The sequence below is a fragment of the Cornus florida genome, unplaced genomic scaffold, assembly GCF_030987335.1.
Source record: "Cornus florida cultivar Cherokee Brave unplaced genomic scaffold, ASM3098733v1 CherokeeBrave_3.0.0_Hap2_Chr09, whole genome shotgun sequence".
NCBI classification, from domain to species: Eukaryota; Viridiplantae; Streptophyta; class Magnoliopsida; order Cornales; family Cornaceae; genus Cornus; species Cornus florida.
Genome location: NW_026775579.1, coordinates 55,955,237 through 55,979,033, shown reverse-complemented (window position 1 = coordinate 55,979,033; position 23,797 = coordinate 55,955,237). Strand labels below are relative to the sequence as shown.

The 23,797-nt window shown below is 34.7% G+C and overlaps 2 protein-coding genes across 2 annotated transcripts; both read right to left on the bottom strand.

The window, feature by feature from the left end:
• Positions 1–1,707: 1,707 nt before the first annotated feature.
• Positions 1,708–5,101, bottom strand: LOC132273998 (glycine-rich protein 5-like). The gene is made up of 2 exons (XM_059775133.1): positions 3,111–5,101; positions 1,708–3,053 (listed from the first exon to the last, which is right to left on the bottom strand). Exons 1-2 carry the CDS (start codon positions 3,319–3,321, stop codon positions 2,686–2,688), a joined length of 579 nt encoding a protein of 192 aa, XP_059631116.1. The 5' UTR covers positions 3,322–5,101; the 3' UTR covers positions 1,708–2,685.
• Positions 5,102–5,203: 102 nt separating this feature from the next.
• LOC132273997 (protein arginine N-methyltransferase 2) lies at positions 5,204–8,500 on the bottom strand. Its single transcript, XM_059775132.1, has 3 exons — positions 8,164–8,500; positions 6,867–7,262; positions 5,204–5,697 (listed from the first exon to the last, which is right to left on the bottom strand). Exons 1-3 carry the CDS (start codon positions 8,435–8,437, stop codon positions 5,384–5,386), a joined length of 984 nt encoding a protein of 327 aa, XP_059631115.1. The 5' UTR covers positions 8,438–8,500; the 3' UTR covers positions 5,204–5,383.
• Positions 8,501–23,797: the final 15,297 nt, after the last annotated feature.

Below are 23,797 nucleotides of genomic sequence, written 5' to 3'. Positions count from 1 at the left end.
AGTGCTTTTCGGGTACAAAGGACTAGACAGGGAATTGCATATAGAAAAAAGAATTCTAATAACCGAGTCATAAGATTCATGTTAGGTAAGTGGGGGCCAATGGTGATTTTGCATATTTTGAGCTTTGCCCTTTGTTTGTTCTATCGTGTTTCCAATTAATTGCCAATCAACAACAGGATCTATAGGATAAAATCTATGCAAACACATACGTCAGGAGAAATTAATTTCCCAAATGAAAAAACTTTCTTTTCCGTTAGAAATGTCCCTAACGAAAAGGCTTGGTCTCTATCTCTCTTTCTAGCTTTATTTTCTCTCTAAAATCAGAAGAAACAAACATGCACATAACTCAAGCTATTTCTCTCTCCTCTCTCTAGGTTTCTTCCTCACCATCTCAATTCTCATACTTTTCTCAAAACAAACCCATCTCTCTACCAGTGCATCTGTCTGATCATATTAGCATGGATGTAGGGAATTGATGGACATTGTATCATCTATCATATAAATTTACAAACTTACTATATAGAACTTTGTCCCCATTTGATTAAAAGAAGGAAATTGGGTGTAGTGATCCAGTTACGAAAAAAATTTGATTAAAAGAAGGAAATTGAGAGAGAGTATTCCTAAATTAAAATAAGGAAACTGAGAGAAAGTATTCCTAAATTGGAATGATTCACAAAAGAAGTCTCCTCCGGCTACTGTAGATTTTGGAAACAAAATTCACAAAATGGGTTTAACCTCAAAGCACTTAGATTTTTTGAAATCTCAAAGAAATTTATTGAAATCCTCAAATAAATTTGTATCAATTAGGGCTTGGGTAGGGCTACTGATTAGATTAAATTAGAGTAGCAAATTACCTTAAATTAGAGTAACAATTAACCATCAGGCTTCAAAATCACTTCCATTGCTTCCTATAATGGAGGAAAGACGGGTGGCTTCTAGGGCTTCCTGCTTCTTGAAACTCGCATGGAGGGAGAGAAGATGACTAATGCTTCGTTTGGTTGGAGGGATGGAAAAATAGATGGAAGAGATAGGGGGATGGATGGATGAGGAATCCTTGGGAAACGGAATGTGTCTTTTCCATTTTTTGTTTGGTTGAATGGAATGGATGGTAGAAAAGATGGATGGGGTGATATTTTTTTTTTGTTTGGTTGGAAGGAAGGGAAAAAGATTTTTTATATTTTTTTACCAATATATCCTCACTGTATAAAAAGTAGATATCTATTTGAATTTTTTTGAAAAGGTTAAAATTAAAAATTACATATTGTTGGTAGTTATTCATTTTCTCTCTCCTCCCTTCCCCCAAAATTGGGCGGATAGAAAAACATGAAGAAAGGAGGGATGAAGCATCCTTCCTTGCTTCCTCCCTCTTTTCCTTTTCCTCCAACCAAAAACGAAAAGCCTCATCCATCATTCCTCTCATCCATCCCTCCAACCAAACATAGCATAAATGTGGCCGTGGGTTTTAATTGTGACAAGTTTGGGGGTATTTTCAGAATAACACATAAATATATATCACTTGTTTGGCACATGTTACACCAAGGGTATTTTCGTCACAAAAGTCACATTGACAAAGCAATTATTAATCACGCGCTAAGTTAACAGTTTCATTTAACAGAATTGGGATAAAATGACAACATTATAATATTGTTGGAGATTTTTCCCAACTGGTGGAAGTTTAATCATCATTTTTTTAAGTAACGGGAGTTTTCTGATTTAAATAAATTAATTTTACTCGCCAAATGCAAAAAAAGGAATTATGGTTCCATTCAAATTGAATAGACCTACGTTAATTTAGATGGGAATAACCCTTGTTAAGTTACATGGGCTTTTATTGGGCTATATAGTGTTATGAGCTTTTTAGCCTTTGATATGATTTGATTATAGTACAGTTTTTTTTTTTTTCTTCTGACAGATTATAGAACAGTTGGGTTTCGGGTTTCTAGAGGATTGATCTTGTGTCTTTTACCAGGGCTTGCACTTGTCAGTCTTACAACCCATGCCAGAACAGGTTCAAGTAAGCTCTCACCATCTCCGGTCACCGCCAGTCACATAATTCTTTTAGATGGGTGCCGATCTTGCACTACTACACTCCACTTTCTTACTCCCGATTTTACCGTGTGATTTAAATTTTGTCGCTTCTCAACTCTGGCCCCATACCTGTGTGACTTAATTCATTCACCACCTCACATGCACCAGTGTATTAGTCACTTTTATAAAAAAAAATAAAATAAAAATAAAAAATAAAAAACATATATGTTCAAGTTAATCATGAAAAAAAATGCCACATTTGCTGGGATGGATTGGGTCATTGTAATTTGTTGTCAAAACATTAATTGTATAATGCAATCTTTTTTGTGGGTGAGTTTTTTTGTCTATGTTTATCAAAGGAGTTCCTACGATTTTTTCTAGTGTGGAATGAATCATTCACTCACTTTTGATATTTACGGTAAAAAGAAAAGACCAAATTTTTATTTGTGAAGAAGGCGGCTTTTGATTAGATGATACTCATTTCATTTCACAGCATAGGAGCCACTACTTCGATTTATTACACGATACTGCTAAAATGTTTACAGTTGGATGGAAACAAAAGTTGACAAAGAAACAATACATTTTTATAAAGTGGACAAACAACATCCTTATTCTCAAGCCCTAATGTTACCCCACTCCTACATAACTAGTTTTATATCAGTGCTTCTTGCCTGGAGCAAAATAGTGGCCTGATTCTCCTCCATAAGCCCCACCGTTACCGTATCCTGATCCAGGACCAGATCCATAGCCCCCGTCATGACCAAATCCTCCACTGCCTCCACCACCAGCACCACCACCAAAACCGCCATTGCTACCATATCCTGAACCAGACCCATCACTCCCTCCACCTCTGGAACCATAGCCACCGCCATTCCATCCACCATTATTACCACCACCTGAACCATACCCCCCACCTTGGCCTATGCCAGAGCCAGAGCCCCCACCACCACCAAAGCCCCCACCACCACCAAACCCTCCACCACCATTGCCAAATCCACCACCACCACCACCGCCGCCAAAACCACCTCCTGAACCTGATCCATATCCACTGCTACCTCCACCATTGCCAGGGCCAAAACCACCGCCTGACCCACTCCCATAACCACCTGCTACAAGCTCTTCATAGCCAGCCTCTTCACCATACTCATTTTGGTTCCCACTTTTCAAATCATCACTCTTACGACTCAAAAACCTCCCTTCTCTAGTAGCTTCAACAGTTGCGTAACCGAGCAGCCCCAAACACAACAAAACCAAGAAAATAACAGTACACGAAACTGCCTTATAACTTCCCATGACTGCTTTTCACTCAAAGCACGAGTGCAAACTTAACAAAGAGAATTTCAAGGAGAAAAGTTCAAAAATGAAAAGGTAGTTCTCACCTCCTTAATCTTTACTATCTTAAGACCTTCCTATGAGACAGGGTGAAAGGGGTTGAAAATTTTCAGTTGAGAGAAAAAAACTGAGAGCCTTGTATGGAGAATATGGACCATTAGCAGCTCATGCAAGCAAGGGTGGGTCGTGAGATGGGCATAAGATTCTGTGGTTGGTGATACACTGAGTACTTGACTCTGTTTATGAGTTGCATGTATTATATATAGAATTGTTCATTCACTGATTTGGGTTACAGAGGCTAAGGAAATTTTAGCGTGGAGATGCAACAGAAAGCATGCATGAGGTGCTGGCATGTGCGAGATGGTTCTGGTAATGTGGGTATTTTGCATGATCACAAGGTACAAGGTTCATGTGGTGATAGTGAACAATTCAAAGATTAATAAGGCGTCATTCGAAAAGGAAAACTGTGATTCACAAGAACAAGTGGTGCATGTTATGATTTCTGATACCAAGAAAATGCATGTTTGGCAATACATATACATGTGTATGTGTATTTACATGTTCTAAGTCAGCTATGTGAAAGCATAAATTCTTGGTGTATTAAGAAATTCTTATATAAATTGACAGAATTAATGCCAAAGCAGCGCACACATTCATATAATTTTAAACAGAGTTCTTTTCAGAACCTACGTATTTTTCCAACAATAATGTCTTCGGCTATTATGTGCAACAAACAACATTTACCACTAGTTTGTTCATCATGTCACTGTTATCCTGAAGTTTAATTTGAAAAGGTGCCAACATGAATAATGGTTCAGTTTTCCTAAAATGAATATGCATATAAGAAAATAAATGAATTTGCTCCATAAAGAAACTGAAAAGTGAAACGGATGAGAGGCAAATAGATGAAATGACATCACCACATGAATTTATTTAATAGATGTGTTACTTTCGGCTTGCGTAGTTGTCACTCATGCATACACGTAGAACTACATAACAAGATGGAGAGATGGAGATGGGCCGAGATAGGTAATCTGATTCTGATCCGTTATAAATACTCGGGGATTGGATCTGAACCCAATTCAACCAAATATCTTGGACCCAACCCCCACTTGTACCGTTGGACACGAATCAGGATCCTCTCCAATACAGTGTTTTCAAATGCATATGCAATAATGTTATATTGAGGATGTAACACTTTTACTTCGAATGTGTAACACTCACGCAACATATTACATCTAGATGTAATACAGCAACAACTTTAATATATAAAAAAAAAAAAAAAAATCATCTTTCCATCGAAGTTGCATTCTTGATTTAAAGTATTGCATCCTCAATGTAATGGTGTTGCACATATACAACAAAGCTCAATACAAAAACTTGTACCGGTGAGGATCTAGATCCCTTTCTCACACGAATGTGTTAATGTTCTATCTGAAGGTTTTCTATAAGCGCTGTTTCTGGGATGTTTAAGTGACAAAAAACCCAAATCAAAGCTTCCTCTAATTCTGGATGATTCTTAAGTTGTATGACCTGTTGGTGCTGTTCATGTTAAGCTTCCAGTATTTTTTAATTCTATTTATGCTCCTTTCTGTATACCATTATATATATATATATATATATATACACACTCAGTTTGTTATTTTGTAAATAACAACTACCGAGACAAAAGCCATTCTTCCACAGGGTTGAGCAAAACTAGCACTTCCAAATCAGTATTAGAAGATATGTGTAGAATAAATCTCGTCGCTAATGCAGTTTTCTCTACAAAAGAAAGCTGAAATTATTCTTTTTAATAAAGTTTCAACAATCTCAATGACTTAAAAAATGAAATATCATATGCTGATTTGGAAAAGAATTCAATAAGCACAAAATTGCCTGAGAAACTCACCATAGTTTCCAGAACATCTAAATTTAAAATGATGGATAACATGATCAGCACTGTATAAGATACTGAATTGACGCACATAAGTTAAACAGAGTGAAAGTTTAGGGACAAAAAAAAAACATGTAACTTCAAGCTTCATTCAGGATCCTGTATAGACTGACAAACTGGAAGGTAATATGTATCTAACTGCCAATACTTGTGTTTCACACCTTCCCATATTTCTTCTCCCAAACAATCCTTAACAGGCAAGGGTATAAACTGTGTTGAATAACCTAAATTCCCAAGTTCTAGGGCAACCAACTGACAGTAAACAACATGAAAGAATGCGTTACCTCCACAAAGGCCATTGAAAAATGAGTAGATCCCTCCGGGCTTCAGCAATACAGGAAGATGTTGGTGGAACTCTCTGAGATCTTCATAATACTCCCCATATGTGTCAAAGAAGATACCTGAATAGAAAGGGCCATAAAAATGAAGAATTATGGTACTGGAAGATAATTGCTCCGATATAATTGCATTGGAATCAAATAGCTATTTTTTTTTTTTTTTTAAATGACAAAACTTATCAATCATTCAGAAAAGATGTTACTTAAAGTGGTATTCTTTCAACAAGTACCCCAGAAAATATAAAACTTATTAGTGAAAACCTTAATAAACTTCTTGCAACTGCAATCTAAGTAAATGATGTGCAAGTGTCTCATCCTACCTCATCACAATTTTTTTTGTTAAGATTATATACTTAATATTGAACAAGCTCTCTCTACAAATTATTGAAGCAGTGCATAATAATGAATAAAAGAGGCCGCCTGTTAACATTTAGCCAGTCTTTATTTAGGATTACAACATCCTCAGAAAAATGACCACAACATAAATAAATGAAAGTTATTTCCTCCAAATTGCAAGGTCATAGGATGTCCTTTTCTGTATTGCTAATTTTCATGTGCACAAAAGATTAGTAAGACTTCTTTATCAATTTTCTGCATCCGATTTCTCCAATACAATTCGTTTACAAGTTACATCTCATCTGCAAAGGGAATGTGTCCCCCAAACAGGGCAGCAGGTACATATTTCCTCTTTTAGAAAATATTGGATAGTTTTTTCCATAAGATAGAGATCGGTACATGATTGATACTGAGAAATACCACATGGTCTAAAGAAATAGTTCAAGACCAAACAAATAAGATATGGTTTATGGGACTTGGTGTTGTGCAGGAGACAACTTATACACATGCCTGCATGTGACAAATAAATACATACATATTACACACACATACTGCCAAGTCTGCCATATTGTTAACTTTAAGCTAGTAGCATACTTACCTGACAATTTTTGACAAAGATCAACCTATGGATACAGTTTGTCACTTTTCTAAAGAAACAGGACATGCACAGAAAAGTTTTATGCAGCATAATTTTTTTCGTTTTTTATTTTTTGATAAGTAGTTTCATGCATTAAGAATCAAGTTGAGAAACGACATCCTGCCAATGACATTTATCGTAAGAAACGTATAATTGTTTTTTTCCCACCAAATTTAAGATAAGAGTGAAGTAACCATTCAAGATATATGTGTTACATTTTCCCAAATTTAAATTAGATGGAAAAAGAATATTGTATTACCATCATAAGAATCAAGTTGAGCAAGGACATCCTGCCAACGACCGAATATAATCTTTACGTTCTCCTTATTACCCCAACCACTACGAATCATACGATTATAAACCTCCGGGTGAGCCTCAACAATAGTGTGTGTAACAGGTGCATATTGCTGTATGGCAGTATCAACAAGACCCATTCCAAATCCTATATTCAATATGTGACCAACTCCCGAGCAAACAGCTTTTGCATGAGCTTCCATCAATGGTTTCTCCCATTGCATCATGATAGCCTTGCTATTGGCATCCATCAGCTTGTCCTCACTAAAACTAATTCTGTCTTCCAAGTAGTCCCCATTAGAATCACCACCTTTCTCCACTCTCCTTGCTATTGTCCCCAGGATCAGTTCAGCTTGTATCCCTGTTGGAGTACAGAAATTCATTTGCAAAAACAATATTGACCAAAACCCATTTTCAAATATACTATATGACATCAGCGCATCCACCAAACATGACGCTTGTAAGAATATACCCACTGTAACATGAATTCGAATGCATTTACATACTTAATAATCTAGGGCACACACATGAAAGTTCTAGAATGAACAAAGAAATGAGAAGGACAAAGAAATGACCTGAAAATTTGTTACACAGTTGTATGCCAATTTATTAACTTACATATGAAATCATAACCTTCTCACTTCCAAGATGACTATTTTGAATATTATTTTCCTTTTCCGGAGAAAAAAATGGGGATAAGCTATAAGTTTAATTTCAAAACTCTTGTTACTCATCGCAATCCAAATAGAAGAGGATCCAAGCTAGATTTTCTTTTATTTTTTTATTTTTCAAAGCTAGAGTTTCCATGAATTATTGAACTAATACAGTAATTTTAATCTATTGACAACCTACTTTTACAAGGAAAGCAATAGTATACAAGAGGCTTATGAAAGTGTTCAAGTTTAGCTGGAAGTTAAACCTTGGACTCATAATTCAAATCCTACTATAATAGAACTACATGGTCATTCTATGAATAAGAGAAAAAATGAATTTGAAGTACAGTGCAGTTGGAATGGATGTACTGAAATTTGAAGCAAGAAGTTCACTGAACAACTATAAGACAAATTGTGCTCTATAATGAGAAGTGAAATGTTCATTGAGCATATAGTTTATCCTTGATTGTTGAGTTCAATCAATGCAGAACCCAGTTACAGAAAATAATTGAATTTTAAGATATGCATATTACATCTCAAAATGGCCATATACTACCTTAGCACAAATATGTGGAGAGAAGTGAAAAGGGCAAATGGGTAATTGCGTACCGGCATTAAGGAGCAGGTCGAAGGCTTCTTGATGGCCGGCGTCCATGGCGAAGTCACCGGCGGAGAGGTCGGAAGGAGAGAGGGCGTTCCAAGGGGCACCAGCTTCGAGGAGGGTTTTGACAAGCTGAGCATGGCCGTGCTTGGCCGCGTGCATCAGAGGGGTCAGGCCATCGCCGTCGAAGTGTGACACGTCTGCGCCGGAATCTATTAGAGCTCTGACCCTGTCGGCGTCGCCGTTCTTCGCTGCTTCGCACAGGAGCTCCTCTTTCTCCATGTCTTGTCCCCCTGTTCTGCAGCCGCAAAAACCTAGCTTCAGCTAATTTTCAAAAGAAAAAAAAAAAAAAAACCTAGCTTCAGGAGTGACCAAGTGTATGGATTATGGAATTATAATACAAAAGATGCGAAAATAATTTTTCTATTTATTCCATTCGCTTAAATTTCAAAAAAACAAAAAACAAAAAAAAAAAAAACAAAAGTAAAAATAATAAATAATAAAAAAAGTAAAAAAATAATATAAAAAAAAATTTTTTGTTAGAATTGGAAAACCAGATCAAATCAAACCAAATTATGTGGTGTGGTTTGGTCGTACAATGAAATAAGAGTGTTTTAAAATTGTAACGATCATTTTCGGTTTAGCTCAATTACACAAATTTTAATAATTTAATTCAATTTTAATATATTTTTTATTTTGTTTAAATTATTTTGGTCTTACTTTATCTACAATCATGATAAATCAAACTATGTGTATCCCTAACAAAATCTAAACTATTCTCATTTGTGATTAATTACAAACTTAAAACTCGAAACCATTCTCTTTAATTTTTATCTCCCAATTTAATTGTTGAATCTAAATTGTTAAGAGAGATTATTGCATCTTTCTCATATTGGAGTTTTGAAAACTTTTAAACGTGATAAAAAAATAATAATAATAATAATACACACAAATTAAACTTCAATAGGTTATTTGAGAATTTCAAAAGGAGATATATTTCTTCAAAAATTTCAAAAGCAATCTCATTAAATGCATGCTTTCATCTAGAATGGGGCAATTATATTAGGAATGATGAAATACATATTAAATTGAGAATGTAAAAAGTATTATATTAATCATCAATTCAATAGTGACACAGTGTTACACTCCGATGTAATATTTTATTTACATTTTTGATTGACAGATCGATTATAATTATAAATCAACCCGTTTTATAATAGCACAAATCATTATAAAATAGGGCTATTGGTCGGGTAAGTCGAATTACAGGAATTGCTAGTTTATGACAACCAAGGTCTTTAAAATCACTTTTAGAATGATGAAGGGGTATAGAGTTTTGATTGGTTTGTCACTTCAAATTAAATGTACTTAATGTAATATCCCTAATTTCAAAAGGATAGTCCTGGTATTTAATTTATGTTTTAATTTTCAATTTATGTTTTAATTGACTTTTTAATTGTTTAATTGTTTTTGAATTATTTGACTTACTTGACTTATTTGAATTAATTATTTGGTTTACTTGTTTTCTTTGATTTAATAATTAAGTGCTGCATTTTTGTGACTGGATTTATTATCTGTTTAATTGTTAATATTGCTTAAATTGTTTTATTTAATTTTGTTAATTTTTTTTAATTGATTTATTAGGGTTTCATTAATTTCATCGTGTTTTAGTTTGAGCTGACCTATGGGTGGTTTAGGATTAAGGTTAGGGTTTCAACTTAAGCCTATAAATACATATGTATACATCTGCTAAGGGTTTTTGTAAACCTTATTCACCATAGTCACGTATACAGTGATACAGAGAGTTGTGAGGGCAGAGAAACAGAGAGTGAGTAATTTACAGAGAGGGCATAGGAAGGCAGAGTAAGGAAAACTAAAACTCAGGGACGTGGATTCAGTGTTTCAACTTTGAACTTAAAGGCAAGTTCTGTTTTATTCTTTCCCGTTAATTCGTGTTCTGTGCATGCTTAGGAAGACTCCAGGGATTAAACTAATGCTTAAACAATCTATTATGCATGTTTAAACTGATAATTAACTTCGTTGAATTGAACTGTTATACCAAAATTCTTTAGGTTTCTGTTAGTTGGTTTCTCCTGTAACATGTTTATTTTCTTGTTTAATTGAGATCAATATTTATATGGTTGCCTAGTAATTAATTTAGGACTAAGTTTGAACTCTAGAACAGGTGCTTAGAACAATATTTAATTGCATCAAATTAATCTGAATTAAATCTGTCGCAGCTTGCGTAAAATTGGTTAACAGAGGTGTTGTAATTGTTGCTTTAAAACTTGTGTTTCTACACATGTTAGGATTGGATCTCAGTGGTTTAAACTTATTTAGGACTAAGATTGAACCTAGATTAAGAATTAGAACATACCATAGAGGCTCTGTAATCATCGGAGTTGGAGAAGACGAAACTGGAACGGGCAACAGATGCAAAGGAGATTGAGCAGGCTCTAAAATTACCTTAGAGCCGGCTCAAAGATGATGGAGCCGGCTCTATTAGGGACTTGGAGCCGGCTCAATGTTGGCTCTAAGTCAAAAGTGGAGCAGGCTCAATGTTTTTGTTGAGCCTGCTCTTTCTTGAAACGCACTAAAATGAGTTTTAAGGGTTGTTTGGGCTGCACAGTGTTTTCTAAGGCTGTTTAAAAGCTACTGTGAGATGTAATTAAATGTTAGGGACTTACATAAATATTGAAAATATTTAATACAATAATGGTTTAAGGAAAGGAGCAATGAATAACTCAAATAATGGTTATACGTTGCACTGTTTTTGCTAGGTTTATATGATTGGAACTTGGCAAAGTTTTTACATATAATTCAATTATATATAATCCTATATTTTTATAGTGTTATAAGTATGGTGAATTAATTATATTTAACTATACTTAGCTTGGATTTAATTGATATTTAATTTGTTTAATTGGTATCAATTTATCGGTTGTTTTGGAGGATTTAAACGTTATGATTTATTTTAGCCGTTTTAAATGATTAGAGTATGATATTTAGGTTTTATAATGAATACTTAACATTGATATATGTATGAATTTATACAAATGCATATTCTGGAGTATGGTTGTTGATTATATGGTGTTGTTTTAATAACTATGTTATATGGAGGATTTGCATGTACCGGTATGGAACGGTGACATATTAGGTATGAATTTGTCAAACACTAAATCCTACCTAATTTGGATTAAGGTATGGATTAACCCTATGAGTTAAGTCCATCACCTACTTGTGTCATGTCAATAAAATAGTTGAATGACTTAATATGGTTTCAGGACGGATGGATATACATATACCAGATCACCACACAGATGGATGGTATTATGTACTAAGAGGAGTATGGATTTTATATATTTATTATATGTGCCATAGTATGAGATTGAGTCTCAGGACTATGGTTAGGGTACGTATATTGCCTAGGATGGATAGCTGGACAGATGTGTTGTTCCCTAGTAGGTCTAGATACACATGACCACAGTATGTGCGATTTGCATGGTATCTCTTTTCAGGCTGAGACAAACCTTTTTGGACTAGTGAGCGTCTTATAGTGTGTACTATATACATATATGGACTATTCTAGATATTGTTGAGTCTTCCTAGGATGTATCTGCTTATCGGATTACTGTTTGGATTGTAGTAGATCAGGACTTGCATGTGGGCCTGACCCACTTCTTTATTTTTCAGGTACTCGTCAATTCCAGGGTTAGAGTTTGGACGTGCAGAGCAGATACAACTATTCATTCCTCCGATTATGTAGGAATCTTCTCTATGTTAGTTTTGAATTTTATTTTTATTATTTCAGTATCTTTTGGAGAATTTTAATAAGGGGTTCAATGGATGGATTCCCGAGTTGTAAGCTTATGGAGTTTTGGATTATTGGATTTTAATATTTATATTTTAAGGATTTTCAATTAGCACTTATTCAGCTTATTATTTTTATTTTTAATTTTATCTTGTATTCTGTGTTCGATTACATATTAATTGTTTGATATCCCTCAGGTTTGGGCTTGGGCCTGATCAACCCGTGTCTCGGATCCGAAGGGTATCACACTTAAAATGCTAAATGCAAGGAATGTAAAGAAGATAGACTTATGTAAAGAAAACTAGGGAAGTGAATCCACTACCTTCCATATAAACATGCTAGATTACAATTAACTTGGGAAACATTGTCAATGTATGGCAATGATATGTAGCAATACTAGATTGCTACATTATCTTCAAGAAGTTCATAGGATTAAGACTTAAGTATAACCCCTCAAAGTCCACATGCTTAAACTACCTAAACTAGGGTGTAGTCATAACATGCTCACTAAGCTAGGGATTATCAAACCCTCAATCAAATGATAATAGCACATGAAGTCAAAAATCAAGAGTAATCCATCAAAGGAAGGCCCTAAGTTATGGAATATCAAGTTTCTTATACAACATGCCATTAAACCCATTTCACAATTTTCATTTCCATTCTCACTATAAAGATGCAAGTTATATAATGATAAAATTTAAGACAAGATAATGAACTCAATATGATCATTTATAGGCATTAAATTCCATTACAACAAGTGTAAGTGCTCTAAATCATGAAACTACCATATACATGAATCATTCCCCAAATTAAATGAAACTAAGGCATGTTTACAAAGAAGGGCTTCATCACCTCCCAAAAAAGGGAGTTAGTTACCCATAGGAACAATGGAGGAAGGAGAAGAGATGGCCAACCCTTCCATTTTCACACCTAGGAGCCACCCACAAGCCAAGCTCTCAAGAACACTTCTTTCTCTCTCTAGAACCTTACAAAATGAGAGATATATCTTTTACATGATACAAGCCACCAAATATATCCTAAAAATCTTATCTATCTCCCCCAATTCGTGGCTTAGAAATCCCTAGAAGGAAGCCTAACCATTCATTTAGTCAAAGGGGACAAATTTGAGTAAAAATCGTGGAGTGGGTGAGCAGATCTCTGCAAATCGGCGGGCTCCCACGGGCGCATGAGCTCGCTGCCCATTTTGGCGTGCGCCCGCGGGTTTCTCGCGGGCGCCCACTGATGTTCCTCAGCTCTGCGCACTTTTGGTAAAAATACCATAACTCCCTGCTCCGAACTCCAAATAATGAACCGTTTAATGATCTGGAAAGCTAACTCAAAGCTTTAAGTACGTCATGTTTTGATAGAAGTCCAGTTCTCAAGTTTGGTGGGTCTAAAATGAAGAGCAAAGTCGAACTTCACTGCTGCCAGGCTGTTCTGTGCACCTTTAGTTAAAAAGGCCATAACTCTCTGCTCCAAACTCCAAATGAAGAAAAGTTTGATGATTTGGAAAGCTAATTCAAAGCTCTAAGTATGCCATGTTTTAATAGAAGTCCAGTTCTCAAGTTTGCTAGGTCAAAACTGACGAGCAAAGTTGAACTCCACTGCTGCCAGGCTGTAAACTTCAGCATTGCACACTTTGATATTCAAAAACTCATCAAAACATCATTTTTATTCCTTTTTGGGAAACAAATCTGAAAATGTATAAAAAAACATGCAAGTGAAGATAATCTATATAAAATAATCAAATAATGGACTTAACTAATGCAAATAAGGGCGCTTGAATATGCAATATTCGGCGCTTATCAATTTTCGAAGTAAATATATTACAATAGTTTGTATGCATGTACATGGCGGAGAGAATCCTAGGTTCCCTAGAACTAAGGGTCAGTTTGGTGCAATGGCAAAGAGAGGAAAGGGAAGGGAAGGTGATGGAGGGGGATTAAAAAAGTGTGTTTGGCATAAATGGTGGAAATGAAAGGGAAGGTGATGGAAGGGGATTAAAAAAGTGTGTTTGGCATAAATGGTGGGAAGGAAAGGGAAGGTGATAGATGGTTTTGGAAGGATAACTCAAGGCATTAATAGTGTTTTTCTTAACTTCCCAAAAATGGGAGGAAATGGAAGGAAAGGAAAGGCTAGGGTTGATGTATTAGCTCTGATGCCAAAGTTACCCTTACACAAAATCAGGATTTAGTTTGCAAAACAAGAATTACAGACCTTGATTAGTTGATTTAGAAACAAAATTAAAACAAAACCCATACATATATACAAGTTAGAAGTTGCAGCGAGAGAGGGGGGCAAGCTTGGAGAGTTGAGAGACAGCGGCTGAAGCTTATGAACGGCGAACAGCGAACGACGAACCCGAACTGGAACAACGGGTGATGGAAACCAAAAGATATGGGTTTTGATTTTTTGAACAATCTGAAATGATATGCTGATATGGGTTTTGATTTTGTAGATTTTGTAGATTTTGTAGTTTCCAGTTGCAGAGAGAGAAAGAGCGAGAGGGCAAGTATAGAGTTGAGAATGAGATTTACAGATAGAGGCGGAGGCTGAATTGATTTGTAGAGGCTGAATTTTTTTTCTTTTCTTTTCTTGTGGGCCTAAAGACACTATATATATATATATATATATATATATATATAAGGGTATAATGGTTAATTTATTAAAATAATTCCCTTTCTTTTCTTTCCCCTTCTTTTCCGAAACGTGATTATTGTCCTTCCCTTTCTTTTCGTTCATTAATCAACTAAACACAATACCAAATTAAAATTATCCTTCCCTTCCCTTTCCCTCATAACTAAAATTATCATTCCCCTTCAAACCCACCCTACCAAACATAGCCTAACGCTTCGTTTGGATTGAGGGATTTAGAGGGATTTGGAGAGAAAAGAAAGGGAAGGATAGTGATGAGTGTGTTTGGATAGGAGGAATAGGAGAGAAAAGAAAGGATTTGGAGAGTCCCTCTAAATCCCTCATTTGGAATCCCTCCAAAATTGACAAGATTTGGAGGGATTTGAAGAGAAACGGAGCAAATTACAAAAAACAACCTTGAGAGAAGGGGCAAGCTTGGTTGAGAGAAGGGTAAAATGGTAAATTATTCATTTATTTCTTTTCTTTTCTATCCATCCAAACAAGAATATTACTCATTCCTCTCTTTTCTCTCCTGTCCATCCAAACATAAATATTATTATATCTATACTTTCCTTTCCTTTCTTTTCTTTTCTCTTATAATCATTTCCTTTCTTTTCTTTTCTCTTATAAACCTTTCCTTTCTTTTCTCTCCTATGTATCCAAACGAAGCCTAAAGGAACCAACTGGAGTATGTATGAGAGCTTCAATAACTAGCACAACCAGTCCCTTCTTCTAGAATCCTCCCACAAACCATCTAAAACCTTCATTTCCTCCACCACCACCACTTAACCATTCCTTTAGCTTGCCACTACCTATTTTAATTCTCAAGAGACCTTCTATTTCGATCACCAATCTGCCTATTCCATATACCTTACAAACCAAAATCACCACCACTACCTCAAAAGTCCAATAGAGTTATTTTCTATGTTGCTAATATAAACCATACAAACCCTCATCTTACCTCTCATTTCATTGATGACCACAACAATATCCTTACTAATATTGATCTAAGCAACGTCCAAGCTATGGCTGAAGAAATTTTCAGGCTTCGAGTTGATCTTGTAGAATTCAAGAGCAACTACAGACACATCTACTTGCTTGAAGAAGTTGATTGGCTCAGAGAGAAAATTGGTGATGGTTTGAAGTATCAAAAGGCCTTGAGGGAACACATTACCAATCTCAGTGACACTTTGATCCACTTGAATCATTCTCTTAATCATGATGTTGAACAGTCACACAGTAGATTGCAACAACCATCATTGCAATAGAGCTCCCCCTCCAACCACTGGAGCCACCACAACAACCACAGTGAGAATGACGTTGATCCTAGTTTAAATTCAAATTCAAATCCTGACCCAGGTATGGCTCTGCCACATGTTACATCAACTTGCCATGTCACATCACTTTTTTAAGAAAAAAGTACTGAGACTACACACATTGCTAATTTTACATTTGACATGAATAACTTTAGGACCTTACATCTCTTACCCAACTCTCCACGCCAACCCATCACAAACAATTTACCATATACAACTAACCATTATTCCCAACCAGAGTCCACCAGATAACCAGAGTGCCTTAGATAGCTCATCTTATGATCCTCACGATAATCACCATACACTACAACAAAAATGGTTATTTACCATATTTCATTTACTACATTTAAACTTTAAACCTTGTAAAAACATAAAAATTTCATTTTTGAAACTAAATTTTATTTTAAAAACTAAATATTAGTGTGAAATACTTTTTTAAAAGATAACTTCATATTTACCACATATTTTTTCTTATTTACTGCATTTAATGAATGTGTTTAAATAATGTTTAATTTTTTAATTTAAATTAATTTAATAAAACACAATTCACGTTTTTTGCTTTGTCAACTAAAAGCACAATTCACGTTTTTTCCATTATGTTATATAACTCCATAGTCTTCACCGAAAAACCCTAAAAATTGAGCGTATATTGCGTCGATTTCTATCATCACTGATGAATTTGTAGATCTGAGAGTTTGATTTTCTATCATCACTGATGAATATGTAGATCTGAGAGTTTGAATTTGACCAACGAAGCCTAGATCTATGCACTCGTATCTCTGTAAGTTCCTTTCTCTACGTTTCTCTCTCTACATAAGTAGCAATGACGTCCTTTGTAAGTTCCTCTCTCAACTTCTTTGATCTTCAAAATTTGAATCTCAGCTCTCAAATGTCGCATACGGCCTATATATACAATATATATATATATATATATATATATATATATATATATACATACATATAACTTTGTTAGCTTCTATTTATGTTGATCTATTGTTATGAGAAATTCAATTTCTCTACTCGAACGTAGAATCGGTGTTTGTGAAATTTTTTTAATTAGGAATTTATAAATATGTATAACATGTGTGTGTATGTGTGTGTGTGTGTGTATATATATATATATATATATATATATTTGCATATTTTCGTCAAATACTTGAAATTGTGATGATTTTATTAGGTTTTATATTACATTCCCAATCTATATATACAAATTCATATTTATATGTTATATTTACATGCTATGTCTTTTCTACTATTCTGTTTTTAGAAATTATTATATACAACAACATGATTTTTATGTCCTAATCTCTTTGATTGTTTGTTGCATGAAATTGAATTGATTTAAGGATTTTCTCTGTAGCAGAGTATTTGTATGACTTCCAAATGTTCGATAAAATGTCTCTATAATATTTCACTTTTGTATTTCTATATTGCTTGGCACTTGATATAATATATGCAATGTATGTGTTGTTATATAGGTGAAATTGCCCAAAACCATTCCCGTGTTCTTTCTTTCCATCATTTTTTTTTTCTTCATTTTTTCCATTAAATTTAAAGTGTTTCACTATGTATCTAAATTCAAATTGGATGCCTATAGTTTAAGGCTCGTATTTATGGGAACAATGTGTATGAATTTGTTTGGTTTGTGCATATGTGAATGCTTTGTTGCTTTGATGTACTTCTGCCACTACAAAACATGGTTTGTTTCATCAAAAGGTACATGCAGGTTTCAAGTAGGTTGACGAAGATGATAGACAAAGACTGGTCTCGCATTACTAACAGGTTATTTCAGTTAGCACATAATGTATAAAAATTATATATCCTTTGGGCTATTTGAACATTAGTGCATTAATCCTACATGTCTCTATAGATGCAAAATTTAATTAGTTAGAATTTCAAGAAATATTAACATCGAAAAACAACTATAAGACTTTCTTGTCAATCAGAATGTTGCATGATAATTCTACACAATAGAACCTCTATCCAACTAGGGAATGACTATTTGTATTTTAACTCTAGTCAGAGTATATGATAGATCACAAAATAATGGGAATATATGTTGCTGAGGGTATTATGTTTAGCCTTGTACAAGTAAGTATTGAATTTCTTCTATTTTCTATAGAAGAAAATTTTCTTATTACTTAAGTCTTACGAATTGGTTGATGAATACTTTGTTTTGCATATTTGAAGTCATCTAAGCAAGGTGCTAATATAGCAAAAAAATCACAGCAAGCTGCTAACTGCAATCAAAGTGCTGAGGGTATTATGTTCAGCCATGTAGAGGTAAATTTTGATTTGACTTTGTATAATCGATGTTTTTCTAGTTACTTAAGTTTTATGAAAATGTTAATGTCTATCTTATTTTGCATATTTGAAGTCATCTAAGCAATGTGCTAAGATGGTAAAAACCACAGCAAGCTGCTAAGTGCAATCAAAGTGCTGAGGGTATTATGTTCAGCCATGTAGAGGTAAATTCTGACTTGACTTTGCATAATTGATGTTTTTCTAGTTACTTAAGTTTTATGAAAATGTTAATGTCTATCTTATAATCATTATAATCATTAGTAAACCATATTGCTGGGGGTTATTTGTTTTTATCATGCAAGATTGTGTGCAATGTGCAGTAAAAACAAGTGATTGACGTCAATGATGGAAACAAGATGTTGGTACTGTGGTCCTTGTTGCGTTGTTTGACACCTATTCATCTATCTTTGGCATTTTTTTCGTTTTCTTACTCTACTCTTACTAGATTTCATAACAATTGTAATATATTTAAATGATTTGAGTTCTTTGATGATTGAATAGTTAAATATGGTTTTGACTTGTATAGTGGCTGGATAAGCTTTTAGTTTATTAATTGTTATACGATGAAATGATGTGGATTAATTGTCTTTGGGGGCATAATTGTTTTATTATGAAGCTTTTATAGGTGCAACAACATGCATGTTGCTTGGGATGAAATGAATTTTTTTTAAAAGTTGCTTTCTACATGGTGTAAAAAACCTGGTAAAATGTTATTACAACATGTAAAAATATCTATTAACCGGATGGTAGGTAGTTATTTACAAGGTTTATTGGATGCAGTAATAAAATTCACTATTTACCGCATGGCTTGTTACTGCACATGAGTTAACCTTGTAAGAGGTGTTTATAAGATTTTTTTCATCTTGCAAATATTTATTTCTCTTGTAGTGATATCTCCTCAACAATACATCTCCCATCATGATCATCACCTCCATACCCCTCTCACCACTATCACCATCTCACCCACATCACCATCTCACCGACCACCACTCCCCTGGCCCAATATTGTCAAGAACACTCTTCCCCGATTTGCCCTAAACTATGTCCATCACACCATGCCAAGCAAAGACACCATTATCCCTCTACCTCAAGTTGAAGAAGCTGGCCTGAGTGTTATGAAAACTAGCCTCTAGGGATTCTTTGTTCACAAAAGCCCCCTATTTGGTATGGTTAAAAGCATTGTGACTAGTCTCTGTAGATGCAAGGGTGTCCTAAAAGTTACTAGTTCTGAGAAGGGCATTTATGAATTTCATTTCTCATCTCTTGCTCAGTGTAATCAAGTTCTATCTGAAGGCCCATGGTTCCTAGCATATAAGCCCCCGATCCTGTAAATTTGGGAATCATGCTTCCGGCCAGAAAAAGAAAAACTCATCCCTACCTATTTAGATCAAGTTGTTTAGACTTCCAATCCACTTTTGGATTGCACCTGGGCTCAGTTATGTTATTAGTAGCATTGGATAATCACTGGTTGTAGATTCCATTACTGAAAAAAGAAGAAAGACTCGATTTGCTAGAGTCTGTATAGAAGTTAGGTCTAGTTCTAATCTATCTTTTATCCTTAAACTTCACCTAAGCTCAGGGAAAGTGATAATGTCGAGGTGGAATACCAAGGCTGTCCCTCTATATGCTACACATGTGACTATTTTGGGCACACCAATTCGACCTGCAAGAGATCCCCAACCACTTCATCTCCAGCAAAAGTACTTTAACTAGCTCATGACTGGCATTTTGTTCCCTCTCACTAGTATCACAGCAATTCGAAGAATCACTCACCACCTTTCAGGAATTCACCAATTAAATCTAACCAACCCTCTAAGACCATCTCCAATGTAAAAAGTTATTTTTGCATGCCAAAGTTATATTTTGAGAGGTGTTACAGTATCAAAATGCTATATTTTAACAATTCTGTTCCAATGATGCATTTTTATCCAAAATGCTATTTTTTGACACAACTAATATATATTAATATATATATATATATATATATATATATATATATATATATATATATATGAATTTATGATCTGAATTTAAATTGATCCATTGATATTTAATTTTAGTTCTTATTACAGTGATATCTGTTTTTATGTTCTTATCTTTGGGGTGTGTGTGTGTGTTTTTGTTTATAAATTCTTCTACATTCTTGCTTAATGGTTCAATTCCTAACTGGTTTGGTTGACCTGATAATCGGTTCGACCAAATTGATTATCAATCCTGCAATGGTGATGATAATGTTGATGAACCGAGAGTTGAACACCATGAATATGATGAGGTTTAATCAATAGAATCAAGAGGAATTAGATAATAGACTTGTATTATTATTTATAAGAATTGTTTCAAGATGAATATATAAGGATTATTAGAGACACTGTAAGTGCATAAAAGAAATCATTTTCAAGGAAACAAATGAAATTAAAGAATTTACATCCAATTATGTAATTGGAAAAACATAGCTCCAATTTATATCAAATGATGGAGTCTGCTATTTGTAAATCCAAAAAACAATAACTAATCCAAGCATCATATTCTTTCCCTTGTATTATAGTTTCGTTATATTGCAGTATAACATATTGGGAAATTTTGATTTTAGTGACCAAAGAGTGATTTTTTTTTTTTTTAGACTGATCTTAAACTTATAAAATTGAATATATATCTCCGAAAATTGAATAACGAGATTAAGTGAAACTATAAGCAATAGATTTTGAGAGAGAGGAAATTGAACAACGAGGGAAAATGGCACATATACATAAAAAAAAATACAAATTTGAGAAGACACACACACACACACACACACACACACACACACACACATATAAGGATGAAAGGGGAAAAGAAAGTATAGATATGAGAATAGAAAATATAGGAAACGCCGTTCCCTTTCTGTCGCCCCTTTTCTTCTCTTTATGTCGTCATTCTCTTCTCTTTCTTTCCGTCACTGCACCGTTCTCTTCTCTTTCTGTCGCCGAAGAGAAATAGCAGCTGTTCTCTTCTCTTTTTGTCACCCTAGAGAAATAGCAGTTGTTATTTGTTATGCTACATTTGGCACAAGATTTGGCAAAAGTTATATTTTGGCAGCCTATTGGAGAGCCTATTTTAAGCCCACCTGCTATATTTTAAAATTGGTAGCCCATTTAGCACAACATTAGAGTTACTCTAATATGTTAACTATCCCCTCTACTTTACCTATTCACAATGGCTAGAATGTTATCACCTACTACTTCAAGCCAAATGACAAGCTCGTTGTTGACTTATCTTCACCCCACCTCCCTAAATAGTATTCCATTTCTAATATCCTTCAATTTCTTGCAAGTAATTGCACCCCATTATCTCTTCCCCTGAATTGTGTGGTCACCTCACACCATTTACCACATGTTGAACTAGATTCTTCCAGCATCTCTGAATCAGATTCATCTTATCATATTCTACTTAATGACCTCAGTAAGGCTAAACCCAAAAAGGGAAGCAAGTTGAAGAAGAAGATGACTACTATCAAAGGTCCATTCATTCTTCAGAAAGGGATTATACTCCTAGATGGTCGATTCTTTAACATTATCTAATGGTATACATCAATAGTCATTTGGAATTTAAGGGGGTTGAATTGCCCCTTTAAGCAGAAAGAAGTAAAACTACTTCTGAAGTAGAATTAGATAGACTTGGCTTCTATCATTGAGACCAAGGTCAATTTGGTCAATGTTGACATTATACATAAGGTCATTGCTAATTCTTGGATGTTGGCTTACAATTATTAGCATTCTCAGTTGGGAAGAATTTGGATTCTTTGGAACCCAAAGGTGGTTGATCTCACCATCATTAGATCCTCACGACAAGTTATTCACTGTTCTATAACACTAATAAGATGCAAAACTGAATTCCTTATCTCATTTGTCTATGTTACAAGTGAGGTAGCTGAGAGATAAAGTTTTTAGCTTGACATCACTAATTATTCCACCACCTTCAGATCATGTTATTAGATCAGCCAATGAGAACCATGGAGGCTCCAAGAAAATTACAAAACCCATGTTAGACTTCAAATCATGTCTACACAACCCTTAAGGATCTTAGATACATAACTATTTTTCACTCTTGGACTAACAAAGGTCTTGGTGTTGTTAATATATCCAAGAAATTAGACAGGGTCCATATCAATGATGTATGGAATCATTTATTTCCCTTATTCCAGTGTTCATTTCTTCCATATGGCATCTCAGACCACAGCCTCATAATCATCTGCTTAGGGAATCTAAGACCTAAAAGGAAAGTTCCCTTTAGATTCTTCAATAGCTGGAGTAACAATGATTCTTTTCTCCCAAATGTTCAATCAGTTTGGAATGCTCATGTTAATGAACACACAATGTTCAAATTTGTTAACAAGCTCAAAAGTCTGAAGCGCCATTGAAACTGGAATTCTCTAAGGATTTTAGTGCCATTCAAGTTGATGCACAGGCTGCCAAAGACTTTCTTTCCTATTGTCAAACCTTACTTGATACTACACTTGATGATCACTCACTAAGGATTCAAGAAAAGATTTTGCTCTTAGAATACACCAAAATCAGAAAGGAAGAAGAACGGATTTACAGGCAGAAGTCCAGAGTTCTTTAGCTAAAGGTAAGAGATTACAACACCTCATTCTTTTTCAAATCAATCTCCTCAAGATTCAATAGAAATAAAATCACTCATATCAAGAATGCCAATGATGAATGGATGGACATTAATGCTTCTATCAAGCAAGAGTCTGTGAATCACTTCCATTCAGCACTAGGTATAAATACTCACTCCTTTCCTGGTTTTGAACAACTCTTACCATTATTACATTCATCTCTCTCACCCTTATTCATCCCATCACTTTGTTCAATCCCCACTGATTTGGAAATTTAGCAATGTATGTTCTCACTAAATAATGACAAAGCTTTATGACCTGATGGGTTTAATGCCCATTTCTTTAAGATAGTATGGCTAATCATTGGTTATGATGTGACCAAAGCTATTAGAGAGTTTTTCCTCAATGGGAAACTCCTTAAAAAAATAAATTCAACCTATTTCTCTTTTGTCCCTAAAGTAACTATCCCTATATCCCCCAATGAGTTTGGACCAATAACATGTTGTTCCACCATCTACAAATGCATATCCAAGCTCCTAGCCAATAAACTTAAGCCTATATTACCTCACCTCACTGGACCATCCCAATCTGCCTTCATTTATTGCAGACAAATTAACGATAACATATTTCTTGCCTAAGAGCTTCTGAATGGCTATAACAGACAAGGAAAGTCACCAAGATGTGTACTCAAGATTGACATTAGGAAGACATTTGACTCTGTTTATTAGGACTTCCTTTTTGAAACCTTGAAGCTATTGGGATTCCCTAGTCTATTTATTTCTTGGATCCACTCATGTGTCACTACTCCATTTTTCATAATCTCCGTCAATGGGAAGTTCTACAGTTTTTTCAAAGGTTGCAAGGGACTGAAGCAAGGAGATCGATTATTCCCTTTCCTCTTTGTAATTGTTATGTAGGTTTCAACAATTGCCAACAAGTTCACCAGAGAACTACCATTCAAATTCCACTAGAGGTGC